The 24,770-nt window shown below is 46.9% G+C and overlaps 1 protein-coding gene across 2 annotated transcripts; it reads right to left on the reverse strand.

The window, feature by feature from the left end:
- Positions 1-439: 439 nt before the first annotated feature.
- Positions 440-24,770, reverse strand: GATA4 (GATA binding protein 4; the record flags this gene model as incomplete). 2 transcript variants are annotated; one of them, XM_080617019.1, is made up of 6 exons in its annotated part: positions 440-622; positions 826-968; positions 1,233-1,320; positions 2,889-3,014; positions 5,114-5,280; positions 24,245-24,770. In XM_080617019.1, the coding sequence occupies 6 exons, from the start codon at positions 24,768-24,770 to the stop codon at positions 440-442; spliced, it is 1,233 nt and encodes a 410-aa protein (XP_080473145.1). The 2 variants fall into 2 exon arrangements, with proteins under 2 accessions (XP_080473145.1, XP_080473144.1); XM_080617018.1 differs by having other exon boundaries at positions 5,114-5,283.

A 24,770-nucleotide genomic window follows, 5' to 3' on the forward strand; every position in this document is an offset into this window, starting at 1 on the left:
TTTGGGTAATGAGAAGATGGTGGCATTATCTTTTGGTCAGGAAAAGAACAGATGGTGACAGTCAAACAAAGTGTCTTTGTTCCACCTTTGTCTCTTAAATGCCAGATACTTTTAAATAAACAAAACTCAAGTACTGTGTCCATCTTTGTGTTTCTGGCTATTTCACAGAAGGTGGTGGCAATCAAATAGAGAGGCTCATTTAAAGTGGGGAAAAAAGGCTTCAAATCCATTAGTTACTTTGAGACTTGAGTCTTTGTTAGTTTCAAAAGAGCTCTCCTACACCTCAGGTAAGTCCTCTTTACCTCTTTGCTGGAACACCTCACAGGTGGAGAGAAGACAGGAGAGAGGGAGGTGGGAAACAACATTGATTTGATGATTACATGGCATCTTCTTCATCTTTCAAGCAGATCAGCCTGAAGTTCATGGGTGGAAGACCAGGTTATGCAGTTATGATGTCCCCATGATTTTCAGCTAACACCAGGCTGTTCCAGGAGTCCTGTTTGGAGCTGGTTTGTGGAGACTGGCTGATTGCTGACTGGTAAGCCTGTGGGGAAAGCTTCAGAGCTGTAATCGCAGGGTGAATAGATGCCCCATGTCCAGCCATGGCAGAGACTGAGAATGCCTATGGAAACAGGAAAATCCTGTGAACAAAGCTTCAAACCATAGAGGACTATACAAATCCTTTTATGGGGCGCTGGTGCTATTCTAATAACATGTCAGAGGATTTGCTGTAGAGCTGCACATTGCAGCCTGTGCGTGATACTTTGAACCGGCTACCATCTTAGTTCCCATCTTTGTCCCACTGCCAGCATCTCCCCTCTCTACCTGAGAAATTGGGCTGGGGTGCCCGTAATGAGATGAGAGCCCAGGTTCTGTTTTTATGGGGCGCATTTCCTCCGTGGTTGTGGTGCTGCTGCTGCTGCTGGTGGAGCTGGTGGTCGGGGTAACACTCTCACTGCTGGATGGACCTGTGAGAAAGCAGATGGTAAAGCAGGCTCTTCCCAAAGACCTTTCATACAGAGCTGTACCCACCCATGAAGAAGTGAGTTTGGGTAAAAAATAGCATATAAATAGTGGGAAGGGCTTTGTTGCTGCTGAAGGACATTCAGCCATCCCCCACTGTTGAAGAATCATCCCATTTTGTGGTGGTGTGTCTGACTCGCAGGACATGATGGTCAGAAGCACAAGCACCCACATGTATACACCTACAATAAACTCCCGTTAACACTTACCTGCTGATGTCTTTGTTTTGTTAAGGTTCTTTGGCTTGCGCTTCCTCGTCTGAATACCTTCTTTTCTCATTGCTAAAGGCCTTGGAACCTACGGACCCAAATATAAAAGCACATTAGTTTCTGTATAAGGTAGATAATGTATAAGGTGTATAATGGTTCTGTGCATAAGGTTATCTAGGAAAATATTTCCAGCTCCACCTTGTAAGCTGCATGAAAACTATCTGATTTTATTGAAAGTAACAAGGTGAAGCCCAAATTCACTGGTCAGCACTGGTATGTCAAGGCTATAAGATGTGCATCCAAATGAGGATAGGGTTTCACACACAGGTATTGTTTTAAGGCCAGAAGGGAAACAACAGCTCATCTGATTTACTTTCCTGTTTAACTCGGAGCAGAAGGCTTTCTGGCTAATCCCTGATTTCTGGAAACATACCAAGCCTGTGTGGGGAGACCTCCCTTAGGAACTGATCCCACTGAGGTAGTCATCCTCATAGTCAGAGACTTGCTGGGATTCCTAGGAATAACTGTTGAGTTAGGTAAAGCTTCCCCTCATCCACCTTGTCTGTCAGCTTTGACCTGTCTCTCATGAATGCTCTTTCATCCACTGTGAAGCAGTGGACATAATTGAGAGCATGGATGTGTATAAAAACCCTGGGAGTAGCAGGCAGAAGCAGAACTAGGATTTGCTTCTGTAGCCAGGGTGTTGAAGGCCTCCATCTCTGCCATGGGGGTGGCCTCATTGCCACTGACTGATGGAAGAAGGACTGGAGATTTGCATCTTGAAGTTCTGCTAAAACTTGGAATCCAACAGGACTCTTTAGATATGACATAGATGCATGAAGCCCCCACTAACAGGAAGAGATGATCTGGGCATCCATGCAAGAAAAATCATCTATTAGTCCCATGAGAAGTCTACAGCCAAGTCTTAGCTGGGGTCTGACACCCAGTGTCACTCACTTTTGACTCAGATTTTTCACTAAAGTGCCTGAATTTAGGTAGGAAGAACCTGGTCCTAGTTTTATTGGGTTTTAAGATTTTGATGCACAGGGTGGCTAGTTAGTATGTGAGAAATAGAATCATAGAATCATAGAATAGTCAGGGTTGGAAAGGACCTTAAGATCATCTAGTTCCAACCCCCCTGCCATGGGCAGGGACACCTCACACTAAACCATGCCACCCAAGGCCTCATCCAACCTGGCCTTGAACACCGCCAAGGATGGAGCATTCACAACCTCCCTGGGCAACCCATTCCAGTGCCTCACCACCCTCACAGTAAAGAACTTCTTCCTTAGATCCAATCTAAACTTCCCCTGTTTGAGTTTGAACCCGTTACCCCTCGTCCTGTCACTACAGTCCCTGATGAAGAGTCCATCCCCAGCATCCTTGTAGGCCCCCTTCAGATACTGGAAGGCTGCTCTGAGGTCTCCACGCAGCCTTCTCTTCTCCAGGCTGAACAGCCCCAACTCTCTCAGCCTAATGCCCTACATTCATCACCCATTGCCAATATAAACATGGTGTAACGTTGAGGGGAGACTAAACCCCACAGCGACAGCAGGACCAACAGCTCCCAGAGAGGATGGGGTTGTGCAATGGACCCAGCCCCTTGCTGCTATTGATACCCGGGCTGTAGAGAGCAGAAATCACTGGAGATGTTACCCCGTGGAGCTTCATGTAGAGTCCGCAGGCATTACACACAGGCTCTCCCTCGGCGTTTCTGCGCCACAGCGTGGTTGTCGTCGTGTGGCAGTTGGCACAGGAGAGGCCGACACGGCGGGAAGCTGACTGCAGGGAAATGCAGAGGAGAAAACACATCAGCACTCTGCTGCTACCACCAGCAGCAGCTCAGATCCCAGTGAGTGGGAGGCTTTCCTCTCCTCTTGCCTCTCTTTTTTCTCTGTCTCTGTGAATAACACAACCACCTTTTCCTTCCCCTCTTGCCTGTCAGCTCTGCTCCACTGCCTTTCCCACTGCCTGCCAGTGCTGCACAGACATCTCCTGGGGCATCTCACATGGTGCCTGAGACATCACCCGAACAGAGCCTCAGATCTCCAGCAGGTCTAATAGCAGCTTAGAGACCCACTGCATGTGCATACCCCGCACTGAGGTGTCTGAACCTCAGACCCTCCTGCCCTTTCAGGCTCCCAAGCTTTTCACCTTACAAGCAGCATGGCATATCCCAAGAAGAGGTTATCAATGCCATGAATGTTAAATACTCCTTGCTGGCTTTGTGTGATGTTGCATATGTGGCTTGAAGGGGAAATAAGAAAGAGTGCTTCCAATACCATCATCTTCCTAAAGAAGGATAATTAATAGGAATCCCCACTAATGAAGCAGTACAAGGGAATAGGCTTTCTCAAGTTCCCTTTCTGGATGAACTCAGAAGGCCACAGGAGAAAGACAATGGGCTTGAAATCACATAAAATATAAGGTTTGAGCTTGGAAGCAGAGTGGGAGGTGGAAGAAGGAAAAGCCACATCCTCTGTGCCTGCCTGAGACCTCCCAGCATCCTTCAAAGCTCGGGTCTTAAGAGGCTGAGGATAATGTCTGGATGGGCAGGGGTCAAATTTGCTTTCCTTGCTTATAAAGACTCCCTAAAAAGGAACCTACAGGGAAGAAATCTGGTGGTCTTGGACATCTAATCAGCTCTGCACACCTGAACGGCACAGCTGATAATGGGGTCAAAGCCTGGGAGATGAGGACCTGGCAGCTGCCAGAGATTTCCTCTATGATCTTTGCCACAGCCTTCTCTCTGTGCCTTCTCTGTCATTATAGCAGGATCGGTTAATCTACAGCTGTGGGACAATAACAATTGAAATTCAAGTACTTCTTAAGACATTGAAAGCTGGAAACCCCCTTGGTGAGGAGAAACCAAACACTTCTTTAGTTGTAACCTCACCATGTATTTGCTTTAATCACTGTCCTTTGTAAATGGACCAAGAGCTTAAAAGAGAGCCTGCAGCAAAGACAAAGATCTCCCCTTGCAGTGCGCTCTGTCATATCTCAGTCACCAAAAGAAAAAAGGTTTACACAATGACAGATTAAACCAAGTCACTGACTATATTTATTTAGGTAGACCAACTGCCATTAATTTAACCACAGTTCTACATTGCATCACTAGGCAGGTCCTCCTTTTCCTTGTGGAAGTTCTCTTCTAGAAGAAAAAGCAGGAATTTGGCCATGTTTGCAAGGTTTCCAGATTGCCAGCTGCCCAGCCAAGTGACTAAAGTGCATGGATAGATCTGCACAGCTCATCCATTTCTATTTCTCATGGGGATTTCCAAGCCTTACCCCAGGGCTGTCAGAGTTAACAGCACGCATGGCTGCTTGCTGTAAAGGACCAAGCCTGGTACCCGGCGGGGCATCCCAAATGTGCCCAAGGGTTAGAGGTAGACCAGTGAATGAGAGAGGGCAAGGTCCTGGGTGCTAGGGTGCAGGCGCTGGCTGTCAGCGCCGTGTCTAGGAAGGGGCATCACAAGAGGGCGCTGGGTGGCTGCGGCTGGTGGCAGCGCTCAGGCTGCCGGTGTCATTTCTGACGCTTGCGGGGGACGGTGTGAGCACAGACAGGTCTGAGCCATGCAGAGCGCAGCGCAGGCTGGGGATGGAGCCCCATGGAAGACAAGGAGTGGGCAAACATGGTCCTCAGGATGGCTTGGTGGCTCCCTTCTGCCTGGGGTCACAGAATCACAGAATGGTTTGGGTGGGAAGGGACCCTAAAGCTCATTGAGTTCCAACCCCCTGCCATGGGCAGGGACACCTTCCACTAGACCAGGTTGCTCCAAGCCCCGTCCAACCTGGCCTGGTGCACTGCCAGAGATGGGGTCTTTTTGCCTCACCCTTGCACGCAGCCTTGCCCCACATGCATTTTTGTGATCTTGACTTACCAGCCTCCTCTGAGGTTTGAACAAGGGCCGGTTGATGCCGTTCATCTTGTGGTAGAGCCCGCAGGCATTGCAGAGGTAGTGCCCCGTGCCATCTCTCCTCCAGAGTGGGGTGGACATGGCCCCACAGTTGACACATTCTCGTCCCTCTGAATAGTCATCAAAAAATTCTGCTGCCATGATGGGAGAGAAGGGAGAAGGGTTGGTTATGAAGCCATACGTTTAATTTCTGGTCTGGTTCTCGGTTTAGCCCAGAGTGACATTTCAAGAAGTCACAAATATTCAGCTTTATCAGTTGCAAGAAACAGCTCTTTCTTTCTTAAGGAAGCCCCCCTGGGATTACTGGGCAGAGGAACCCTTTTCCCTGCCATACAGTGTTGGCGGCAGGACTTTTGTGGCAGCAGGGATGTGCTGGGACACGGATACAAGGAGACAGAAATAGAAACCTCCCCTTCTGCTCTGACGTTATCTAATTTTCAAGATTGGACATAGCCAGGGCAAACAGATTGGGGCAGGCAAACAGCCGTGTTTGCAGTCAAGACAGATTTCCTGTGACCAGGACAAACACAGACCTGGACCCACAGAGGAGAACTGCCCAGAATCAGATGTACATGCATCTCTCAACAGGGCTTAAGCAGGTGTGGGCAGGGAAGGCTATGCCTCATTCTCTGTTCCTCACCCAGCCCTCAGCAGAGGTGAATAGCTGCAGAGAGCTCAGGGGAAGAGATGTTTGTGGGTCTTTGTCCTATTCTTTGCATAAGAACATCTCCTGAACTAGAGGAACCCACATGTACAACCCCAGACCAGGCTGTCAGCTAACAGACATCATCATTGGGCGTTTGTGTATCAGAGACTGAGCTTTTGATGCAAATCTTCATCGTGTTTGATGTCAGTCTCCAGGGTGCATTGACCCACCATATTCCTGGTTTCATCCTCCAACAGGGCCTGGCTGAAGCTGATATAAGGACCACTGCCCTGGGCTGGGCCAGTCCAATCCCTCCTGCTATGGTAGTCCATATCATCCGCAAGGAGGTGAAGAGATCAACACAAGGCACCTTGACTGCACCATCAATTGGTCAACTCACCCTTGAATGCAATGCCCTCAAAAAGCCAAGAACTTTGCCTAATGAAATACAAGCATCATCTGTTGGTCTTGCAGAGATGTAGATATATCTGTATCAAAGTGGCATGGCCCTTGAAAATACATGTTACTGACAGTCCCACCTGAAGAGTACCAGCTACTGAGTTCAGCTTGGGGATGTATTTCTTGTACTACAAAACCATTCCTTCCTGCACATGGGCACGTTCTGATGTGGAGACCAAAACCAGAACACGAGCCAGTAAAATAACTGGGGAGAAGACGAAATTGACAAATGGCAGCAAAGGGCTCCATTACTTGGCATAGGCTGGGAATAAACAAAATTCCTGAAAAAATTCCCCAAAAAATTCCCAAGAAAGCACAGCACACAGGAAGCATTTGGAGGACAGCAAGAGCTTTGTATCAGGACCTTCAGCCAGCGTAAAATCAGCTTTTAAAATGTTATTATGCATCTTGCTATATTTTGTGCTTGTCTACCTGCTTCTTACATGATTATCTCAACTTCCTGCTGGAAGAAAATTGTTCCCTAAAGAGCAAACCAACCAAATTTGGCCTCCTGCCGATCTGTGTCCCAATCACGTGTGGATTCGCTGATATATACCAAGGGTAATGTTCAAACATCAGCATTATTTTTCTCTTTTCTCCAGACTATTTTTGGAAAATCTGTAGGAAACTACATAACCATGAACCAGCCAAAGGATTAAAAAATTACTAAAGTGGCGCCAGTAAACTGAGACACAGAGAAAAAGATTCATGTGAGCTTATTTCTTCCTAGAAAACCAGGCTAAAAATGACAAGAGACAGGCCCATGGGGTAATGCTAGAAAACAGTAATGAGTGTACCCATGGAGCAGAAAAGGAGGAATCCAGTATCTTCTCTGCAGCTTAGGAAAATCTTATTACCTTTGAGCAGTTCTGGTGGGTTAGGAAAGATGGGAATCCCTCCAGGTGATTTTGTACACGTGGATTCAGTGATACCGATAACCATAATGCCTCACTTTCCCCTTTAAAATCATAATTGAATCACAGCCAAAATCTAGATCAAATAAACTTGCTTTGAAAAGAGAAGGGATTGGAACAGCTGGTCAGGAAAGAACTCATTTCCTTGAAAAATCTCAAGGAAAATATTTCACTATTTTTTTTTCTCATCTTAGAGGTTGTTGAGGTTTTTTATTATAATTTTCCAAAGAAAAAGCCAAATTATTTTCACAATAATTTTTGTTCTGTGAGAAAATCCCTTCTTCTTTGAAAATAATTCAGTACAAAGTTGTCAGCATAATCCAGGGACAATTTAGAGAGCAAAAGTGGTCCAAAGGTAACAGCTAAAACTCTTGACCGATGTGTGTTGGGTTTGTGACTAATTACAAAATATCATCTTTCCTGGAGATTTTTGCACCAGAAAACCCAAATCTGAAAGTTTTTAAACAAAGAAAAAGGAGGAGATTCCTAACAAACAGTCATATGTTAAGAGTTGGACTGGCTCTTGAATAAGAAGGTCCCTCAAAACGGGTATGATACAAAGAGATGTCAAATATGAGTACACTTCTGGGTTTAGAAAAAAACAGAGCATGTGGAATTGAAGCCAGGCAAAGTGTAAGTCTCTTATTTTCTGACAATAACCAAATTTGCTACTGAACAGTGAGTGTTATTTCCCAAGAGTTTGTGTGACACCCAGCTCCACGTTATTTTCACTGTTGGCTTGTAATCAGACAGCCACACCACCAATACAAAGCAGTCTTGAGGCTTGCTCTCCTTTTTAATCTGTATTTTTTGAGCTGTATTCATCTCTACTGGTTTGGTGGTTTGGTTTGGTTTGTTTCAATTTACATGAGGCTTGGACTGAAGCTTCTTTCTTAAGGGACTTTCATTGGTTTAAGTTTTCACAAGTCCTCTTCTGCTTCCATAATCATAGAATCATACAAGAATAATTAAAAAAAAAAAAAAAAAAAGTAAAAATAAAAAAATAAAAAATAATAAAAAATAATTAAAAAAAGGAATAATAAAAGCATTTGTGTGATATTCCCCTCTCAGCTGTAGACAAAGGCAATCTTTGTGAACATTAATAAACAGGAATCACTGGTGCTCGAGATGGGAAGGAACAGACTTTGTTCCCAGGGCGCTCTGAGGCTCCACGCAATGGGTGGCTCTCCCTAATCGCAGCCTTCATGGGGCAATATCAGATGGGTGCGTCCCTGAGTGCACCACCCAGTGCTGAGTCAGAAGATGACATCTGCACAGTGCAACCTCATTAAAACCGTTCGTCAGAGCAGGGGGAGCTCCTTGACCACAAGAGATCTCACCTCGATCACAAAAGATCCTCACCACAAGAGGAGAAATAACCTTCTCCTGCTTCAAAGTAGGCTTGATGATGGCAAAGGATGCGTCTTGGACACTAATGGTTACTGGCTTAGAGAAGATGGTGTAGGCTTAGTGCATGGCCCTTAGTGAATGAAAGGCATTTGAGCCCCAGTGGAAAACTGGAAGGAAAGGGTCTGGATTTCTTTTTAATAGAGGTGCTATAATTTCATAGCGTCACTAAACTCAGGGATGAAGTTGCCAAGGGGAGCTTTCTGAGTTGGCCTTGCTGACACATCCCAGCTGCTCTGGAAAACCTGAGGATTACCAAATCTCATTACAACATAATGAGAAAGCATCACCTGCAGAGTTGCAGCCCATGCAGTTTGACGTAGGTGGATGTTCCAGGACCTAGGAAACCCAAATGTTCCCAGGGCTCAGAGCCCAAAGGAACCATGATCCATCGCTGGGCTGAGCTATATTTGACATGGAGGTCACTGAGCTTCAAGTGCACTAATTGTTTAATTTGCCATTGTTATTACTAATGGGGATTAAGAAGGCAAAAAGCAGTGAAGTGTTTTCTTGGCTTCCGTCTCGGGGCTGGAGCTCTAAATCCTGGCGTTATGAGATCCCCTGACACTTATTCCTTGTACTTAGCAGCCGGGAAAGGAAGCGTTTATTCAGGCAGCAAATTGCTCGAGCAGCTCCCGAAGGGCCCTGAACAATGCGGGGGGAAGGAAAGGCTCCCCCAGTCACACTCAGGGCAATAGCTTCCGTTTCGTGGCATAGGAGCCGCTGCCTGATAATGGAGATTTATGGGTCTGTCCAGTGACCTCTGTAACAGCCTTTCTGCTGGAAAGATTTACTCCCTCTCCCAAAGCCAGGTATGGCCAGTGCTGGGACAGGGCTGGGGAATGGATAGCGTTTGCTGGATACACTGAGAAAGACACAGTCCCATGACTGGAGTAGCCTCACATGTGCTGAATGGCCTCATCTTCCTCGTTGAACACACAGCTCCTATGAGTGCCTTTGCCTAGCCCTTATCTTGGATAATATCAGTCTTGGGACAGTCCTTTTTATGGGTTGGGTCGCTGGCATTGACTAACGCTAATGGGGTTCTACCTAAATCTTCATAAGACCGTACCTTTAGTCTACAACGGAGCTTCTCACATGACAGCAGATCGTGAAATCTTGCTGAATGATCCAGACAGTGGAGAGGATGGATTGGGTCCTGTCCCTATCCTGGTCATCAGTTTACTGTGTAAAAGGAGATCTTTTTCCTCTCACATCTACTGTTTATGAGAACTGCAAGGTCCGCAGGGCAGGAAATGTCACTTGTGTGTTGCACAACAGCCTCCTAATCTTGGGTGAGGCCTTAAGCATGCTAATGTCAGAAATACTTTCTACAATGCGACATTCAGTACCCATGGAGCCAGGCCTAACTCCTAAGTGGGGTGCTGGGGTCAGTAGGGAAAAAGATATGGCCCTTCATGGCTCCTAGTCATTGGGAGTGGTGCTTCATATCCCCTGCCATGTCCAGAGAGATCAACTGGTATGGACAATGCAGGGCTCAGGAAGAAAGCAGGTCTGAGCACTGCCAGATGGCCCAAATCTCTACAGACACATGTCCAGCATGGCTAGAACATGACAAGCATCTCTGACCAAAGGCATGGCCCACCCAAAGTCTGAGTGCTTTTGCCTTCCCAGCCAGGAGAATCAGATACCAGATGGGGATTAGAGGGAGATTGCCCAGGGTTTGAGTCTGAAGAGCTAAAGAGTGACTTGAACAGCCATCTCTGAGCCTTTCCATCATCTCTGCCAACCCCAGCTCTGCCAGGCTGACTGTGTCCAGACCTTCCGGGTTTGTTTGGGCTTTCCTTTAACAACCCTCAATCTCTCAGCCTTGGAGAGATCATCTTGAATGCGTAAAACCTGATGGATCAGGACCTAAAAGAATAATAATAGCAAAAATACCTCCAACAGAGAGATTTTGAAACCTTCAGTTCAGAGCCAGCAACCAGTTTATAAGTTCCTGTTCCCAAACCAGCCTCTAGAAGAGGACAAAGAGCCTTCCCTACACTGGTTTGGGTCAGACCCTACTGCATGAGAAACAACAATCTGGGTGAAGAGAAATGGAGAGAGACTTCCATTAATATAGCACTGGAGTTTTGTTTACAGCTGGAGGGATATTTGATATCAACATTTCCCCCTGCAGAAGCGTCTTCTCAACCCAACGAAGCAACTCGGCAAAGAAGAAGCTGTCCTTCAAACACAGCCAGGCACTTAGAGGCTCTAAACAGACCCTGAGAGCAGTTTTCCCCACAGAGAAGCAGTTTCCTAAAACAATTTGTTATGATAAGAGGTGAGAGCCACAATCCTGTGTATACACAAATCCCAAATGGACTCTCTGGGGAACTCGCAGCTGAGGCAAAGGACGTTGGCCCCTCGGACACATGGACACCCTAGGATGCCACCCAAGACACCTTCTGCTCCAAGGGACAGCCATGACAGCATGTCAGGGGGAAAGAGGATTTGTCATCCCAGCTGCCTAGGATGGTTTGTCCCAAATCCCACAACTGTTTCCATTAAAAAGTGACAGTGTGAAAATCCTTCCTGAAGTTCAAGCCTTTAGGGATCCTTTTAATAAATCGTAGAATTGTAGAATGGTTAGGATTGGAAATGACCTTAAGATCATCTACTTCCAACCACTAGTGGAGCTGCAAGTCACATCCTCTATTTCTTTTGAATGGGTTGAGATGCTCCCATGGATTGCATGACTCCAGAACCTGAAGTTTCAAGGGGAAAACCCCACCAGATCACAGCAGTTAAAAGTACTGGTTGGTCCAGTACCGTTGCAGAGCACGGCTGAACTGGAAAGCAAGACAGCAGCAAAAACCAAGGAGAGACAAAAATACAAGGGGCAAGGAGCGACTGTAAATACATAAATAAAAGAGCCCAGATTTATGCATGGGAGAGGCCTGTAGCCAAAAGAAAGCTGTTAATGGGTCTTTCCTTTTTTGACGGGGACATCATCATCTTGACACAGACTTGGATCAGCAAGCCCATGTGCCTTATCTTGCCCTTCAGCTAATGGAGCTGAGGCTGTTTCTGTAAAAACAGGTTCTGCCTGTTGGCTTTTTTTCCCCTCCCTGTTCTATGCCTGTTTCCCCTCTGATGGAATTTAGGGGAAATTCATCAGGGCCCTACTATTTTAGAGACTAATGGGACCCAGACATGAGGAGAGAAGGGCAGCGCCTGTTTGAGAGGTGCCCATCACCACGCTGGTTGCTGGTGGGAATGTGGCTCCTTATTCTCCTCTGATCTGGATTAGCAGGCATCACTGTGTGATAGCTGATCTGCAGGAAATGGAGAAGTGGGTAAATTCCCTGTGCTTGCCAGAAACACAGTTTCAAGCAAAATGCATCATTGTGCTGCTCCACAGAAATGGCTTGGTGCTGTCTCAGAATGTTTTGAGGTGTATCTGACACCTTTAGGGTGGAGAAAATGGTTGGTTATTCAGTTGGCTGCCTAGACCCGTTTTCCCCCTGCAAACCTAAAGACCCTACTCAATGCTTAGGAAACATTAAGCCTACAATGTGGCTGAGCCAATGCTGCTTTCAGAAAGGCAAAGAAATCTGTTTTTTCCTTGGTTTGAGAGACACCATTCCTGTGCAACCTTTCGCAGGCCAAATGTTTCACATCAAGGCAAAGAGAACACTGTGTCCTCCCCTGCAAAGCTCCCTCCTCTGCCTGTGGCAAGCCAAGGTCTATGGCACACGCCACTGCCAACAGCCAAGAATACTCTTTTCCTTCATTGATATGTTTTCCCCAGTTTGAAGGACAGTGGAGGTAGAAGCGGCCAAGGGACCAGCTGAGATCATATGCAAGAAGGACACAACAAACACAAAGGTTTGTCATATTTTGGGACTGGCTTTTAGTTCAGTCTTGGCTCTGCAGTAGGCCTCCTTTGAGCAAGGCTTTTCATCTCCTCGTAACACTGTTCTTCACTCATGAGAGGGAGCAAAGGCCCTTTGCTGCCTCACTAGAGAGAGGCAACAAGGCAGCTATCAAAGGCCATGGTCATAGACATGGAGACAAACCATATCTTGGCTGTCTCCACATCTGTGGATGTGGACGGAAACAGCCTGGATTCCTCTAAAGCAGATTCAAACAAACTGCCTGTTTTGGGAAGGGGCAAGAATTGGTCCTGGGGGACCTGTCTAACCTGGTTGCTTGGAACAGCACTGACAGCTTTCCAGCACGCCAGAACCGCCAAACCCCAAGCCATCAAAGCCAGTGGTTGTACCAGAGCTGAGTGGAGAGACTGTTGACCCCCCACTGAAGTACCATATCCCACATCCAAATGGCAAATAATCAGCTACACAGGAGACAGCGTGCAAACTGCCCCAAGGATGGAGGGTGCTTTTGGTTGGAGCACTTGCTGGCCACCCCTTTAATAGCAACCTGGTGTCCAACGGCAGCTTCTGCTGACTGGTTGTGTGTGAGTGAGCTCCAAGGTCTGCTTCCTTTTGCTGGGATGCATGCCTGATCCCACCCACCATGGTGACCTCCCCTTTCTTAGTCCTACTCGCAGTTCTTTCTTACACTTGTAAATATCTGAGGCTCTTCTGATAAACAGAAGATTCCTCTGCTTATCGACTGTCCAAATATTGTTTAACAAATCTTAGATCAGCATGGAGAGCCCACGGAATGGCCAGGATGGGGCCATCCACAGCCTGGGGTCTGCTTAGCAGGAGGCACCTGAAAATGGTCTTTCTCTCTTTTGACTAAAGAAAAACAGCTACAGCATTATCCTGCTTGAATATGGTCCATCTCTAATGGGATGTGTCCTACCAGAGGCTCTTCTTTGATGACTGCAGGGGAAAGGATGATGGGGGAAAAAATATAGAGCAAAGCCTGGAATTTGCAATGCTATGATCCCATCTGGGCAGCTGTGCTAAGATTGAAGAACATGGTCTGTTGAGTTCCCACGGCTAGCATCTGGCACTAGTTCATCATCAAGTATGACACAGCCTTCACGTGCTCTTGGTCCACTTGGGCTCCTACAGAGCAGCTAAAGAGCTGAAAGTTCTTAAACCGCGGGAACCCAATGGTGTTTGGTCATACATCCTGGTGCAGCATCCGTCTGTTTGATGGTGACCATCTGTCTGTCTGTAGAGGTGACTACCAGCACCCAGGTGGACCAAAGCCAGGGCCAGCTCTGGGCCCAGAGAAATTGATGCTGTTTGGGTTCAGTACAAGGATATCAGTTAGCCGGATATATGCAAACAATGGAGCCAAACCCTTCTCAAAAGTGGGAGAAGGCACAGGGAGATGAAGCACAAACCACAGGCTGGGAATTAGGTGTTTTTGTTTGAAGGTGAGGGAATTTCCATCCCTGGGCATTTCCAAGCTCTATCCAGGTAAAGCCACAGCTGACCTCAGACCCTGCTACCAGTTGTCCTCCTTTAAGCAGGAGGCTGGACTAGAGATCTTCTGACCTACATTTCTGCAGCTCTGCAACTCCAGAAACTCAAAGGTTTGTGTTGGTTTTTTCAGATCAGAAGGAAAGATATTGGATATTGCCAATATCCAATTGGAAAAATTCTGCTTGTAGGAAAACAATTGATTGAATTATGTTATCATCTATCTGTATAATATGCATGTGTATATATACACATATAGACACATATATGCACTTATATACGCATACGCACAAATGTATACATTTGTATATTTACACATATACCATGTCCTTAAGAATGCAAGCTAGGAGTCATCTCTAATCAATTCTGTTTGGTTTTGCTGTTAGAATTATTATTATATAGCAGCCTTCCAGTATCTGAAGGGGGCCTACAAGGATGCTGGGGATGGACTATTCATCAGGGACTGTAGTGACAGGACAAGGGGTAACGGGTTCAAACTTAAACAGGGGAAGTTTAGATTGGATATAAGGAAGAAATTCTTTACTGTGAGGGTGGTGAGGCACTGGAATGGGTTGCCCAGGGAGGCTGTGAATGCTCCATCCTTGGCGGTGTTCAAGGCCAGGTTGGATGAGGCCTTGGGTGGCATGGTTTAGTGTGAGGTGTCCCTGCCCATGGCAGGGGGGTTGGAACTAGATGATCTTAAGGTCCTTTCCAACCCTAACTATTCTATGATTCTATGATTCTATGATTCTATATGGCTATACAGAACGTAGCTCTATACACTTGTGTGTCTGTGTATATATATATGTGCACAAATATAAGATCATAGAATCATAGAATAGTTAGGGTTGGAAAGGACCTTAAGATCATCTAGTTCCAACTAGACACATATATATATATATAAAAATATATATATGCACAGACACATATATATATTAAAAATGCTCACTTTATGTGCCTAAATCATATATATAGCATATGTAGGAATACAGGAAATATGTAGGCTATATACTGCTCCACGTGTCTAAGCCCTCTCTGAGCATGACAGCACTGACCAAGATTGACGATCACATGCATATCCAAACCCCTGCCCCAGTTTTCTTTAGCTCGCTATTTAGACACAGGCTCTGGCTCCAGTCAAGAGGTGTTACACTGATAAATCCCACTCAGAGGAGTTACACCAAAATAAGTTAGGGCAGATCCTGGCCCCCCTGCGGGACGCTAGCCAGGGACAAACAAAAAGGTGTTTACTACAGTTCATCACATTATAGGGGACAGTCAGTTTGTCTAACCCCTGGCCCTTCTCTTTTCCTCTTCTATTAGTTATTCTGAATGTTAAGTCAACTCAGCCCCTGAGCGGGGTGGGAGGATGGAATGATTGTCCTGGCTGCCGATAAAGCATCTGCAAAGGTCAGTTCGCACAGAAACTGCAGTCCAGGCCAATAAAATGGCAGGTATTGAACTTATCAGGGCAACATATAACTTGGAGTTTTTCTAACTCAATTGATTGGACTTTTTATCTAAAATAACAGGCATTATAAGATAGGGGAAAGTTGAGATAAGGAAGAAAATTGAGTAGGTCTTGAATCAAGATCAGCCTGGGGACAGGTTCAAACTCCCACACCTGCCCCGGAGGAATCAATGAAAGTTGCTTGGCATTGTCCCCTCATTTTGAAATGCTGGTGAAGTTGAGTGAACTTTGAGACCGTGGCGTTTATTCTGTGATTATAATTAACCTGCTCACCCGTTGTTATTGATTTTGTGTGAAGGGAGGTGACAGAGTCTGACTGGGATGTTGGTTTAGGAATAGAAATGGCTGGGGAGGGCAGGCAGTGGGGCAGGCAGCAGGGCAGGCAGCTCGGCCTGCTGAAGTGAGACCCTTCCCTGGCTGAGGGAAAAGGGAAGGAGGTGAGAAAGGTATTTTGCACTCCTGCATGTGGTCCTGCTTGTGCTGGGAGTCGGAAAAAACATCAAGGCCTGGTCTTCATATCCAGAGGTCAGGGTAAATCACAGCATCAGTGATTTGCCCCGTTAAAGCAATGAAGGACTGAAGGTGGGAAGCCCCTGGAGAAGAGCCTCAGTTGTTCCCAGGATCCAGGGCATCCTCCCAGCCCAGGGGAGCATGAAGAGGAGTCATCCCCCCAAGCCAGCTGCCGCTCTCGTGCTCCACATCACCAAGGCATGTCCCAACTCAGCGTCCTTCCCAGTAGCCATTCCCCCAAGCAGCCAACCCCTGGGGCCAGCACTCCCTTCCCAAAATAATCTCAGCCATCTGGGGCCAAACATGTCATTTGGAGGAGTCCTGATGTCTGGGGCTCACTGCTTCACTGGGTTTTTTACAGCTCCACTGCTGCAAGCCCTGAATATTGAATAATGATGGATCCCCGGCTGGCAAACCCAAGATCCTGGCTTGGAAACTCATAGGAGTTTAACTAATAAGAATTATGTTATGGTTTTGGTCTCTTCTAGAGTTTCAGCATGAAGGAATCAGGGTTTCCCAGTTTCTCTCTTGTCCAGAAAAGCTGGTCTTTTCCTTTCCTGCAAAAGCAGAGCCTGACATATGATAACATGACTCCGGAAGCTGGAGCTGGAAGGAAAAACGAGGTGCACCAAAGCACAAGGGCTGGCAACAGTTGGAGGCAGGCAGCTGAGAAGCAGACAAGAGGGAGATGTCTCCTCAACTGTTTGGAGATGTTTGCAGAGCTAAAGAAGACAACCCTCTCCCCTGGCCCTTGGGGCCAGAGGACAGCCTGGAACTTGCTTAAATATTATAGACACAGCCAGAGAGCACTGTGCAAGCAGGAGCTGTGGGGCCAAAGAGGCAAGAATTGGCAAAATCTGGTCTCCTTCTACCCCCCTGCTTTGTCTTTGCCCTCAACTTCTTCTGCTGGGTTCAGATTTTAACCTTTCAGGGGAGCCTGACAGCAACAGGCACCCAGTCCTAGCCCAGCACCCTTTAAATACACTGTGCTGCAGCTGGAAGCATCGGCCAGAGGAAAACGGGTGAGCTTTGGGAAGAAGAGCAAGAGCAGGCAGCAGCGTCCGACCACGGGACCTCTCCTGACATGCTCTCCCAGCAGACACCGACCTAATTCCCAAGGATTAGGAGGAAACATTTCCAGGCAGCAATTCTGTTATCCCAGATTCAGAAGCGTCCAGTACCAGTCCCTGGTGGAGGCGAGAGATCAGCCCCACTGCATCCCTCATCCGGCTGCCCTCACCCCACCTCTGATGCAAAATTTACTTTTCCCTGACTTTCCATGGATTATTTTTTCCTCTTTCACAAACAAGATGAATTTTCAAGTCTCTCCCAAAGCTGGTGTGAGTGGTTCGAGCCCCACTGGCTGCGATAAGGGGCTCACCAGCTTTACGTGATGCTAGAAATAATTAAAACAAATCCATAAATCCCTGCATGCTGCAACATATAAACCAAGTAGCCACTTTCCAGAAAGGAAAAAGAAAGGTCCTGCTGGCTTTTAGGGCTTCATATCCCCATGAGATGAAGCCCACAAGGCTTCATCTCCCTGTAGATCCCCATATAATTTTCAGGAGGCTGCATTTCTTCCCTAGGAAAGCTTCTTGCATGGGCCTGATCCTGCACCACCTTCGTTTGCTTTAAAATAGTAATGGTTTCAGCTCTGAGCAAGTGAGATGATTTTCTGGGGGGTTGTTTGGGTCGTTTCTCTTCATAGTCCATACTGAATTTGGATAGGGGGTGTTTGTGGGGGAGAGAGCTGATTCCTGCATCCTGGGTGAAAGAAGGATTTGGCTTAGAAAGACAGAGGAAACAGCAGAAAGATGTTGGAAGGACCCAGCTTTGCTTCCCCCAGGCAAAGGGTGCATCCTACATTTATGTGCCCACCTAATTAAGCAAAAAAACCCCTTTGTGCCAACAAATAATTGATAAAGAAAATCATTACTGGGCACTTCTTGGAAAAGAAGAAATCATTTTTGCTTCCAGTTGACACTGCCCCAAACTTGGCTTTAAAATCCGGCCCTTGCCAAAACCTAAGATCTGAAACGTTTCAGCGCTGATGGCGGGGTCAGATGTACTTCCAGCTTTGAGAAATCTCTGCCCAGATATTCTTTCTTAGCAGACCCAGGACCCGCCCGCCTGTGCTTTTTTGAGGGATGAGAAAATCCAGCTCCAGCTTATTGTGTTGAAGAAGAAATCACAGCCGAGTGCCCTGAGTGTTCCAAAGAGTGCAACAGCACGGGGAATGCTGCGAGCTCTGCAGCAAGCGACCTTCTGAGAAGATGCAAGGGACAAAATAAACCCAACACGTTTCTGCAGTACGAGACCTTATAATGGCATCACTCGTTGTGGCAGAGCTATAGGGGCTTCCAAAAGAACCTTTGCTTACAGTTGCACCAGCCAGTGCGAAGCCAGCGATGATCGAATTATTTTCAAGAGCTGTCACACATGTGTAAGCACCCGTGTATAAAGACCTCACTGCTCAGGCATGGCAGATAATTGGGTTTAATTTGTCATTACGGATGTATTTACAGCTTGGACCAGTCACTGTGACCGATGATATGGGGAAGACTTGTAAAGGCCAGAGAGATGTTAGTATTTTGCCATAATGCTGGATGTTCTCGTAGGCAGCTGCGAGGTTTTTGTCCCACAAAGGGTACCCGCAAGGGTTTTTTCTCCATAAAAACAAAAAAAAAACCTAAATACAACCTTATAATTAAATTTCCTTGTATAATTTGGGTTAATTTTGGAGGTAAGAGCGTGTTGTCACATATTTCCCTGGTTAACTTAAGCGGCACTTCACACTCGCACACCAAAGGCATATTTACACCTTCCTGCCAGACAGCAGCGTGAATGCAGGATCCACCTACAAGGTGAATATTTGGCTTTTCCAACCTCCTTTTTCACAATCCTGCAGGCGTAATTACACATCCCCCTCCCAAAGCAAGCTGGACCTCTAATAACCCAACCTCGCCGTTAGGACTGAGGGGTTTCAGAAGCGTAATTGTGTTATTTGGGGATCACACATCCCTGTAAGACGCGGCCGGCGCAGCCTCCCAGCATAGGCAAAAGTGGCTGATATAAGCCCATAGTCTGAGCTCTCGACATAGATCCCCACCTGGTTTCACAGGCAGCGGTGAGCCCCAAATGGAAGGCAGACGCTTCGTTAAGTCTTTTTACTGTAGGGTTGAAAAATCCTCAAAAGACTCAAGGTCTTCTGCTGCATCCCCCCACCTTCCTCTGCCCCCCAGGAGCAGGAGGACATCCCCACGTATCCCATTTTCAATGAGGAAACTATAGGGAGAGAAGGCCACAGCGGGCTGGCATGTGAATTTGGGAACAAAACCTCTGAAAGACAATATATTCTATTTCCACCCTTTTCTCTTTCATGTGCAAAGCTCTGCGGGGCTTGAGGAGCAAAAATTTCAGCCCATGAGAAACAAGGTCTCTGCAGGTTTGGGAACTACACCATCAAATTATTTTAAATTGAATTTTCCCTAAAATGGCGTTTTTCTACCCTTATTTTATCAGCCCTTGCATACATCCTCCTCCAGTCGACCTTCAGGCATGAACACTTGCTCATCTCACTGTGCCGCTTGCTTTTTTCACTCGGTTTCGGATTTTATTTGCTGGTTGATGCTTTGTTGGAATGGGGTTCTTTCAAGGCATCCCTAGTTTTTTAATGGTTTGCCTATTCAAAATACCCAGCTGCTTTTGGGATAACTGATTTTGGGAAGCTCCACTCTGCCCACCGAGCCAAGGTTTCTCCATAATCAGACTAGCACCGAGCAGGAGGATCAGGCCCAATTTCCTTTTGGAAACACTGCCTGGTAAACACTCATGTCCAAGGATTTTGTCTCTTTTCCCCCAAATTGGTGGAAATAAATGCGTAGAGAGCAAAATATAGGGTCTTAAAAAAAAAAAAAAAAAAAAAAAAAAAAAAAAGCTGTAATTGTTGCAAGGATAAAGGCATGTACATGAGTACATTTGTGGAAGAGAAAAATAGTTCTGGCTTAATAAGTCTTAGATTCAGTGCCACTATCTGCTGCCTTAAGTTTTACTGCTTTACAAAAATCCATGAGCATTTATAATGTATTACGTACTACACCATGGCTGTTGTGTGCAACATATGCACTTCTACGTGGTAATAACGTGCTATTTTCAATGAAGGAATTGCATTATTAATCAGGGTAATCTGGTGCCCGTGGTGGTGATATTTTTATTACTGTTGTTGCTTTATTTGCAATTTAAAATACACTGTGGATTTGGGTGGTAATAATGAGTTGCGTGTTTGAGCTTGATCTTGCTCAGAGATTAGAAACCTTACTTCCGTGGGTTTCACCCCAAATCCCAGACTGACTGGTGACAATTAAATTAGGCGGGAGAGCAGAAGGTGGCTTGAAACCTGCAGGGGGAGAAACAAAGCCCTGGGCCAACCTTTCCCGCTGGCGGAGCCGAGGTGAGAAATGCAACCGCTTGCAAAACAGGGGATGTAGAGTCCCATGTGAAATGCAGACGTGTCCTGCGGCCCCATCCCTCATCCTGCAGCTCCATCCCACATCCTACAGCCCCTTCCCTCCATCCTGCGGCTCCATCCCTCATCCTATGGCCTCATCCCTCCATCTTACTACCCCATCCCTCCACCCTACGACCCTGTCCCTTGTTCTATGGCCCTATCCCTCTGAGGGCAGGGACAGCAGAGATTGGGCTCTCCCAATTGCCCACTTCCCCATGGGGAGCAGTCACCTTGTCCTTCGGTGTGTGGGAAAGGTGAGGGGCTCCTTGTAGGGCAGGGGGTTGTAACAAATGCCGATGAGTTACTGGAAATGCTGGCCCTGGGTATGCTACAGGGCAAATCTCTTAGCATCCCTATGGGAAAGAGTAAGATCTGGTTCACAATCTCTCCCCTACCAGCAGCATAGAAGGCATTTTCGAGCTGAGCGTCTGCTCCAGGCTTTGATCTTCCCAGATGCTGCTGCTGTGTTCAAATGGTTCCTGTTTGAGGAACACTGACTTCGACTTAGTCAAAGCAAAACGCTAAGCACTCGTTACAAATGCCCACAGCCCCTAGCCCCTATTTACTTCCAACCACATCAACCTCCTCAATGCCACAGCAAAAGAAAAGCCCAATGCTTTCTAGCCAAAAGCAAAATTACAGGAGGCGGGGATGGCAAACCAGGATCTGCCCTCCATCCTCAGCCTGGAAACATCCCGGAGACAGCAAGAAGCAGCGGGCTGGATGCGCTCGGGCTCCTCTGCCGCCCTCAATCCTTGCTCCCCTCCGCTTGGGGAAGGGGAAAGGAGCAAACTGCTCCTCCATGCTAATTCTGGGACAGATTTCAAGAGGTTTAGGGGGCTGGCAGGGAAGACTCTTCAAAGGGCACTTTGCAGCGGGTGCTTTTCATGCCTCATTAAGTCGGGAATTTGCTGCAACCCCATCCAAGGCAATGCCTGAAGCAAGTTCACGGCCTCGGCTGCAGGGTCTGATCCTGCCCTTCAGGGTAATGAAATAATTCGCCAAACTTACTCTGAAAAGCCCAAATCTGGCATTTTCAACTCACACCGGGGAAGTTTTTCAGACAGGGCCATGTTTTTATGCACCCATCCTTCCCGGTACTTTATGCCACGGAGCTGCATTGGCACCTTTTAACCCAGGCCAAAATTCCTCTTAATAGGGAAAAAGAAGAAGATTTTTCTTTCTCTTAGTATAATTTAATTTGAATGCGTTTCACTAAACTTCTTTTCCTGGTGCATTGCTTTGCAGTGGGAAAAAAAAATGCCATGCTCAATTGCACAGACTGGCTATCGGTGTCTGTGTATTCAGCTACACCTGCATAGACCTGATCTTCGTTGTTAAAAAATGAGAATAATTAAAACCCTAATGATCCCAGGGGTGCTCAGCAATTAACGCCCTCCAAAGGTGGTGGTTCTCCAGGAAGCCAAATCACTGGAAGAAAATGCACTGCAGGAAACACTTGATTTAATATAAGGAAGGATTGTGTTTCCAGCTTGAGATTCCTCATTCCGCAGGGAATAAAAATACCTTTAGTCTTAAGGAAAGGCAAAGGAAGGAGTCGGCTGCGCTGTGCTGGGCACTGCTGCAACGCTGAGCTAGGCTCGGATGTGTTATTAAACTGGGTCTGTGATGGGTGCAATACATAGCAGTGTTTCCCCCCCCACTACATCTTTCCATGCCTGTGGTTTTTCAGCCTATAAACGCTTTTTGCCCTTCCTCATGGGAAAAAATCCCTTTCTCCTGGCTCAGAAACCACCAGCCAGTCTTTATATGCCTCACGACTCCCTCCTCGATACCTGCAGCCTGGGTAAAGCGTCGTCCCGGTATCAGAAAGGGACCCAGCTGGAAACAGCCCGGCATCGGCCACATCCCGACTCGGGGAGAACAGCGAAAGGGACAGGTCTGGACCTTAAACTAGTTGCTGGGGAAGCTGCCTTCCAAAAAGTCAATTTTAATCCTGAATTTAAAACTTGCCAGCTTTCAGGCAGTTTAATTTTAATTTTTACCAAAACCAAAACACTCTGTACTTAAAACCCAAGTGCTTTTTCAACAGTCAAAGAGACACAATTAGGCGCAAGCTAATAAATCCCCCAGATTCTGACACGGAGGACGGAGGTGATGCCGTGAATCGGGACCTGGCAATGGAAAAGGGTCCCGGCTCCTTCCTCCTTCATTAGCAACCACTAACATTTTCTGTCCTGGCTCAGCACATCCCATCTTTCCAATGCTATTTAAGAGCCCAGATAAAAACCACTTTTTGCCACCAAAATGCAGGCTGCGAGACCTGCAATGCAAACTGCTGGCTTAAAACCCTCAAATAACTGCGCTCAATCTCTGGCACTTTAAAAGCCGATGGGTATTTTTGCAACTGCAATATTCATTTGCATTATTTTAAAATTATTTTTTTTACTAAGAGCTCTTTTGAGACCACTCCAGAAAGCTGGCATTTTTTTTCCCAAGGAAGAGATGGCACCGTAGTCAAATACAAACACGCTATGTCCTTGTTAACATTCAATTAGTATTTGATTGTTTGATTCATCCTGATTTTTTTCCTATACTTTCTACCTTCTTGTGGCTTCTCAAAATTAATTGGCCAAAACTTTATCCTTAAGGATAATCTCTTCCCCATTTTAAGCAATTTCATAATGCCGAAAGGAAAGCAAAAGGCATTGTTGGGGCCAAGCCTCCACCGATGCCCAACTTTCCTTTCCTTTAAGTCTTAAAATAATCCTGAAGATAAAGGAAATTTTGCCCAACACGATGGAAAAATTGCCCTCCAAAATTCAGGTTAAGGAATGCAATCTCAGAATGTATCTGCACACAAATTTGAGTCGTTTTCTTTGTTAATCCCAACCCCAAAGCCGACAGAAATACCTTCATGGAGAGAAAACGGGAGAGGAAAAAGGGCTTATGAAACAGCAACGCAAAGTTGTGCCTGCAGTTCTCTCCCTCTTTCTCCCTCTTCCTCTCTACAGAGTATGAAAACAGTATTTTAAGCCATTTGGGCCAATTTCTGGTTGTAAACCCAGGAGTGCTTCATGAAATTAAAGGCTCCAAGATTGGGATCGGCAGAAGAGATCAGGACTGAGATATTCTGGGGGGCAAGGAGACACCGAAATACAGGGCTGGGTTGTCTAGATGCGCCTGTGAATCCCTCAGGAAGTGTGCTAATAAATGTGGATGCACTTATTTTTCTCTTTCTTCATCATCTCTCCCCTCTCAGCACCAAATTTCCCCTCTCTTTCCCTTCTTCTAGCCTAACCGGTCTTAAGCAAAAGAAGACGTGACATAGAGCAGCGCGAAGGGAAGATCTGGGATTCATGGGCCACGCTTCAATTGTACCATTTTCCATACAGATTTCCCCTATTTTACACCTCAGACAAGCCCAGGAAGGGGGTGCTTGTGCACATCGGGGTGCTGCACACCACGGTCATCCCCATCGCAGCCTCTAAATCCCCTCGGAGCTGTTTGTGGAGCCGGCAGGCCCTGACGCTGGAGCTTGGCACATCATTTCTTGCAGTTCAGGACTATCCTGAATTATACTTTTTTTTTTTTTTTGGAAACCGAGGTTTTTGAGGATATTTTGAAATGGTGGTTTTGCAGAGAACGTGTGTGCAGGGTCGGCAACACCATGACAAGGACGGCATAACAAGGACGGCAGCACCATGGGCACCCCCTGTTTTGCAGCCAGATCCAACAGCCACATCCCAAATATGCTGAATTTCTCCCTTTTCACCCTACCAAAAGAGGGGTGAGTGCACAAATATTTGGGGGGCAGTGGGGTGAAACCCTCCCTCCCCTATCCCAACCCGGTCTGTGCTCACCTATGTTGGCATGGCGGGCGGTTGCGGGCGTCCCTCGGCTCTGCAGGTTGTGCAGCATGGGGCTGTCGAAGGGCGAAGAAGTCCAGGTCGTGGCCATTTCTGGGCTCATATAAGACGGGTAGGGGCTGGAATAGGAGCTGCCGAAACCCCTGCTGTACTGCTCCCTCCCATTAGCAGAGAGGTTCAAGGAGGTGCCATAAGCCGCCGCGGCTTCCCGGGAAGAGGTGGCAGGGATGGGGGTGCTGGTGGAGAAGGAGAACCGAGGTGACACGGGAGGGTGAGAAGATCCCGGGTTGTAAGCGGCGCTTTCAGCTCCGGGTTGAGTCCAGATAGAGTGGCTGGAGACGGGGCTGCCTTGCTGGGAAGAGCCGCTGCTCTGGAGGTACGGCAGGCTGGGGATCATGGAGGTGACCCTCGTGGTGGGCACATAGACGGGGGACGCTGCGGCCGCGCTGTGCATGAAGCCACCTGCCCCCTCGTACGCCGGAGGGCCGGGGTTAGCTGCCATGGCTAAACTCTGGTACAT

The sequence above is a fragment of the Psittacula echo genome, assembly GCF_963264785.1.
Source record: "Psittacula echo genome assembly, chromosome: 4".
NCBI classification, from domain to species: domain Eukaryota; kingdom Metazoa; phylum Chordata; class Aves; order Psittaciformes; family Psittacidae; genus Psittacula; species Psittacula echo.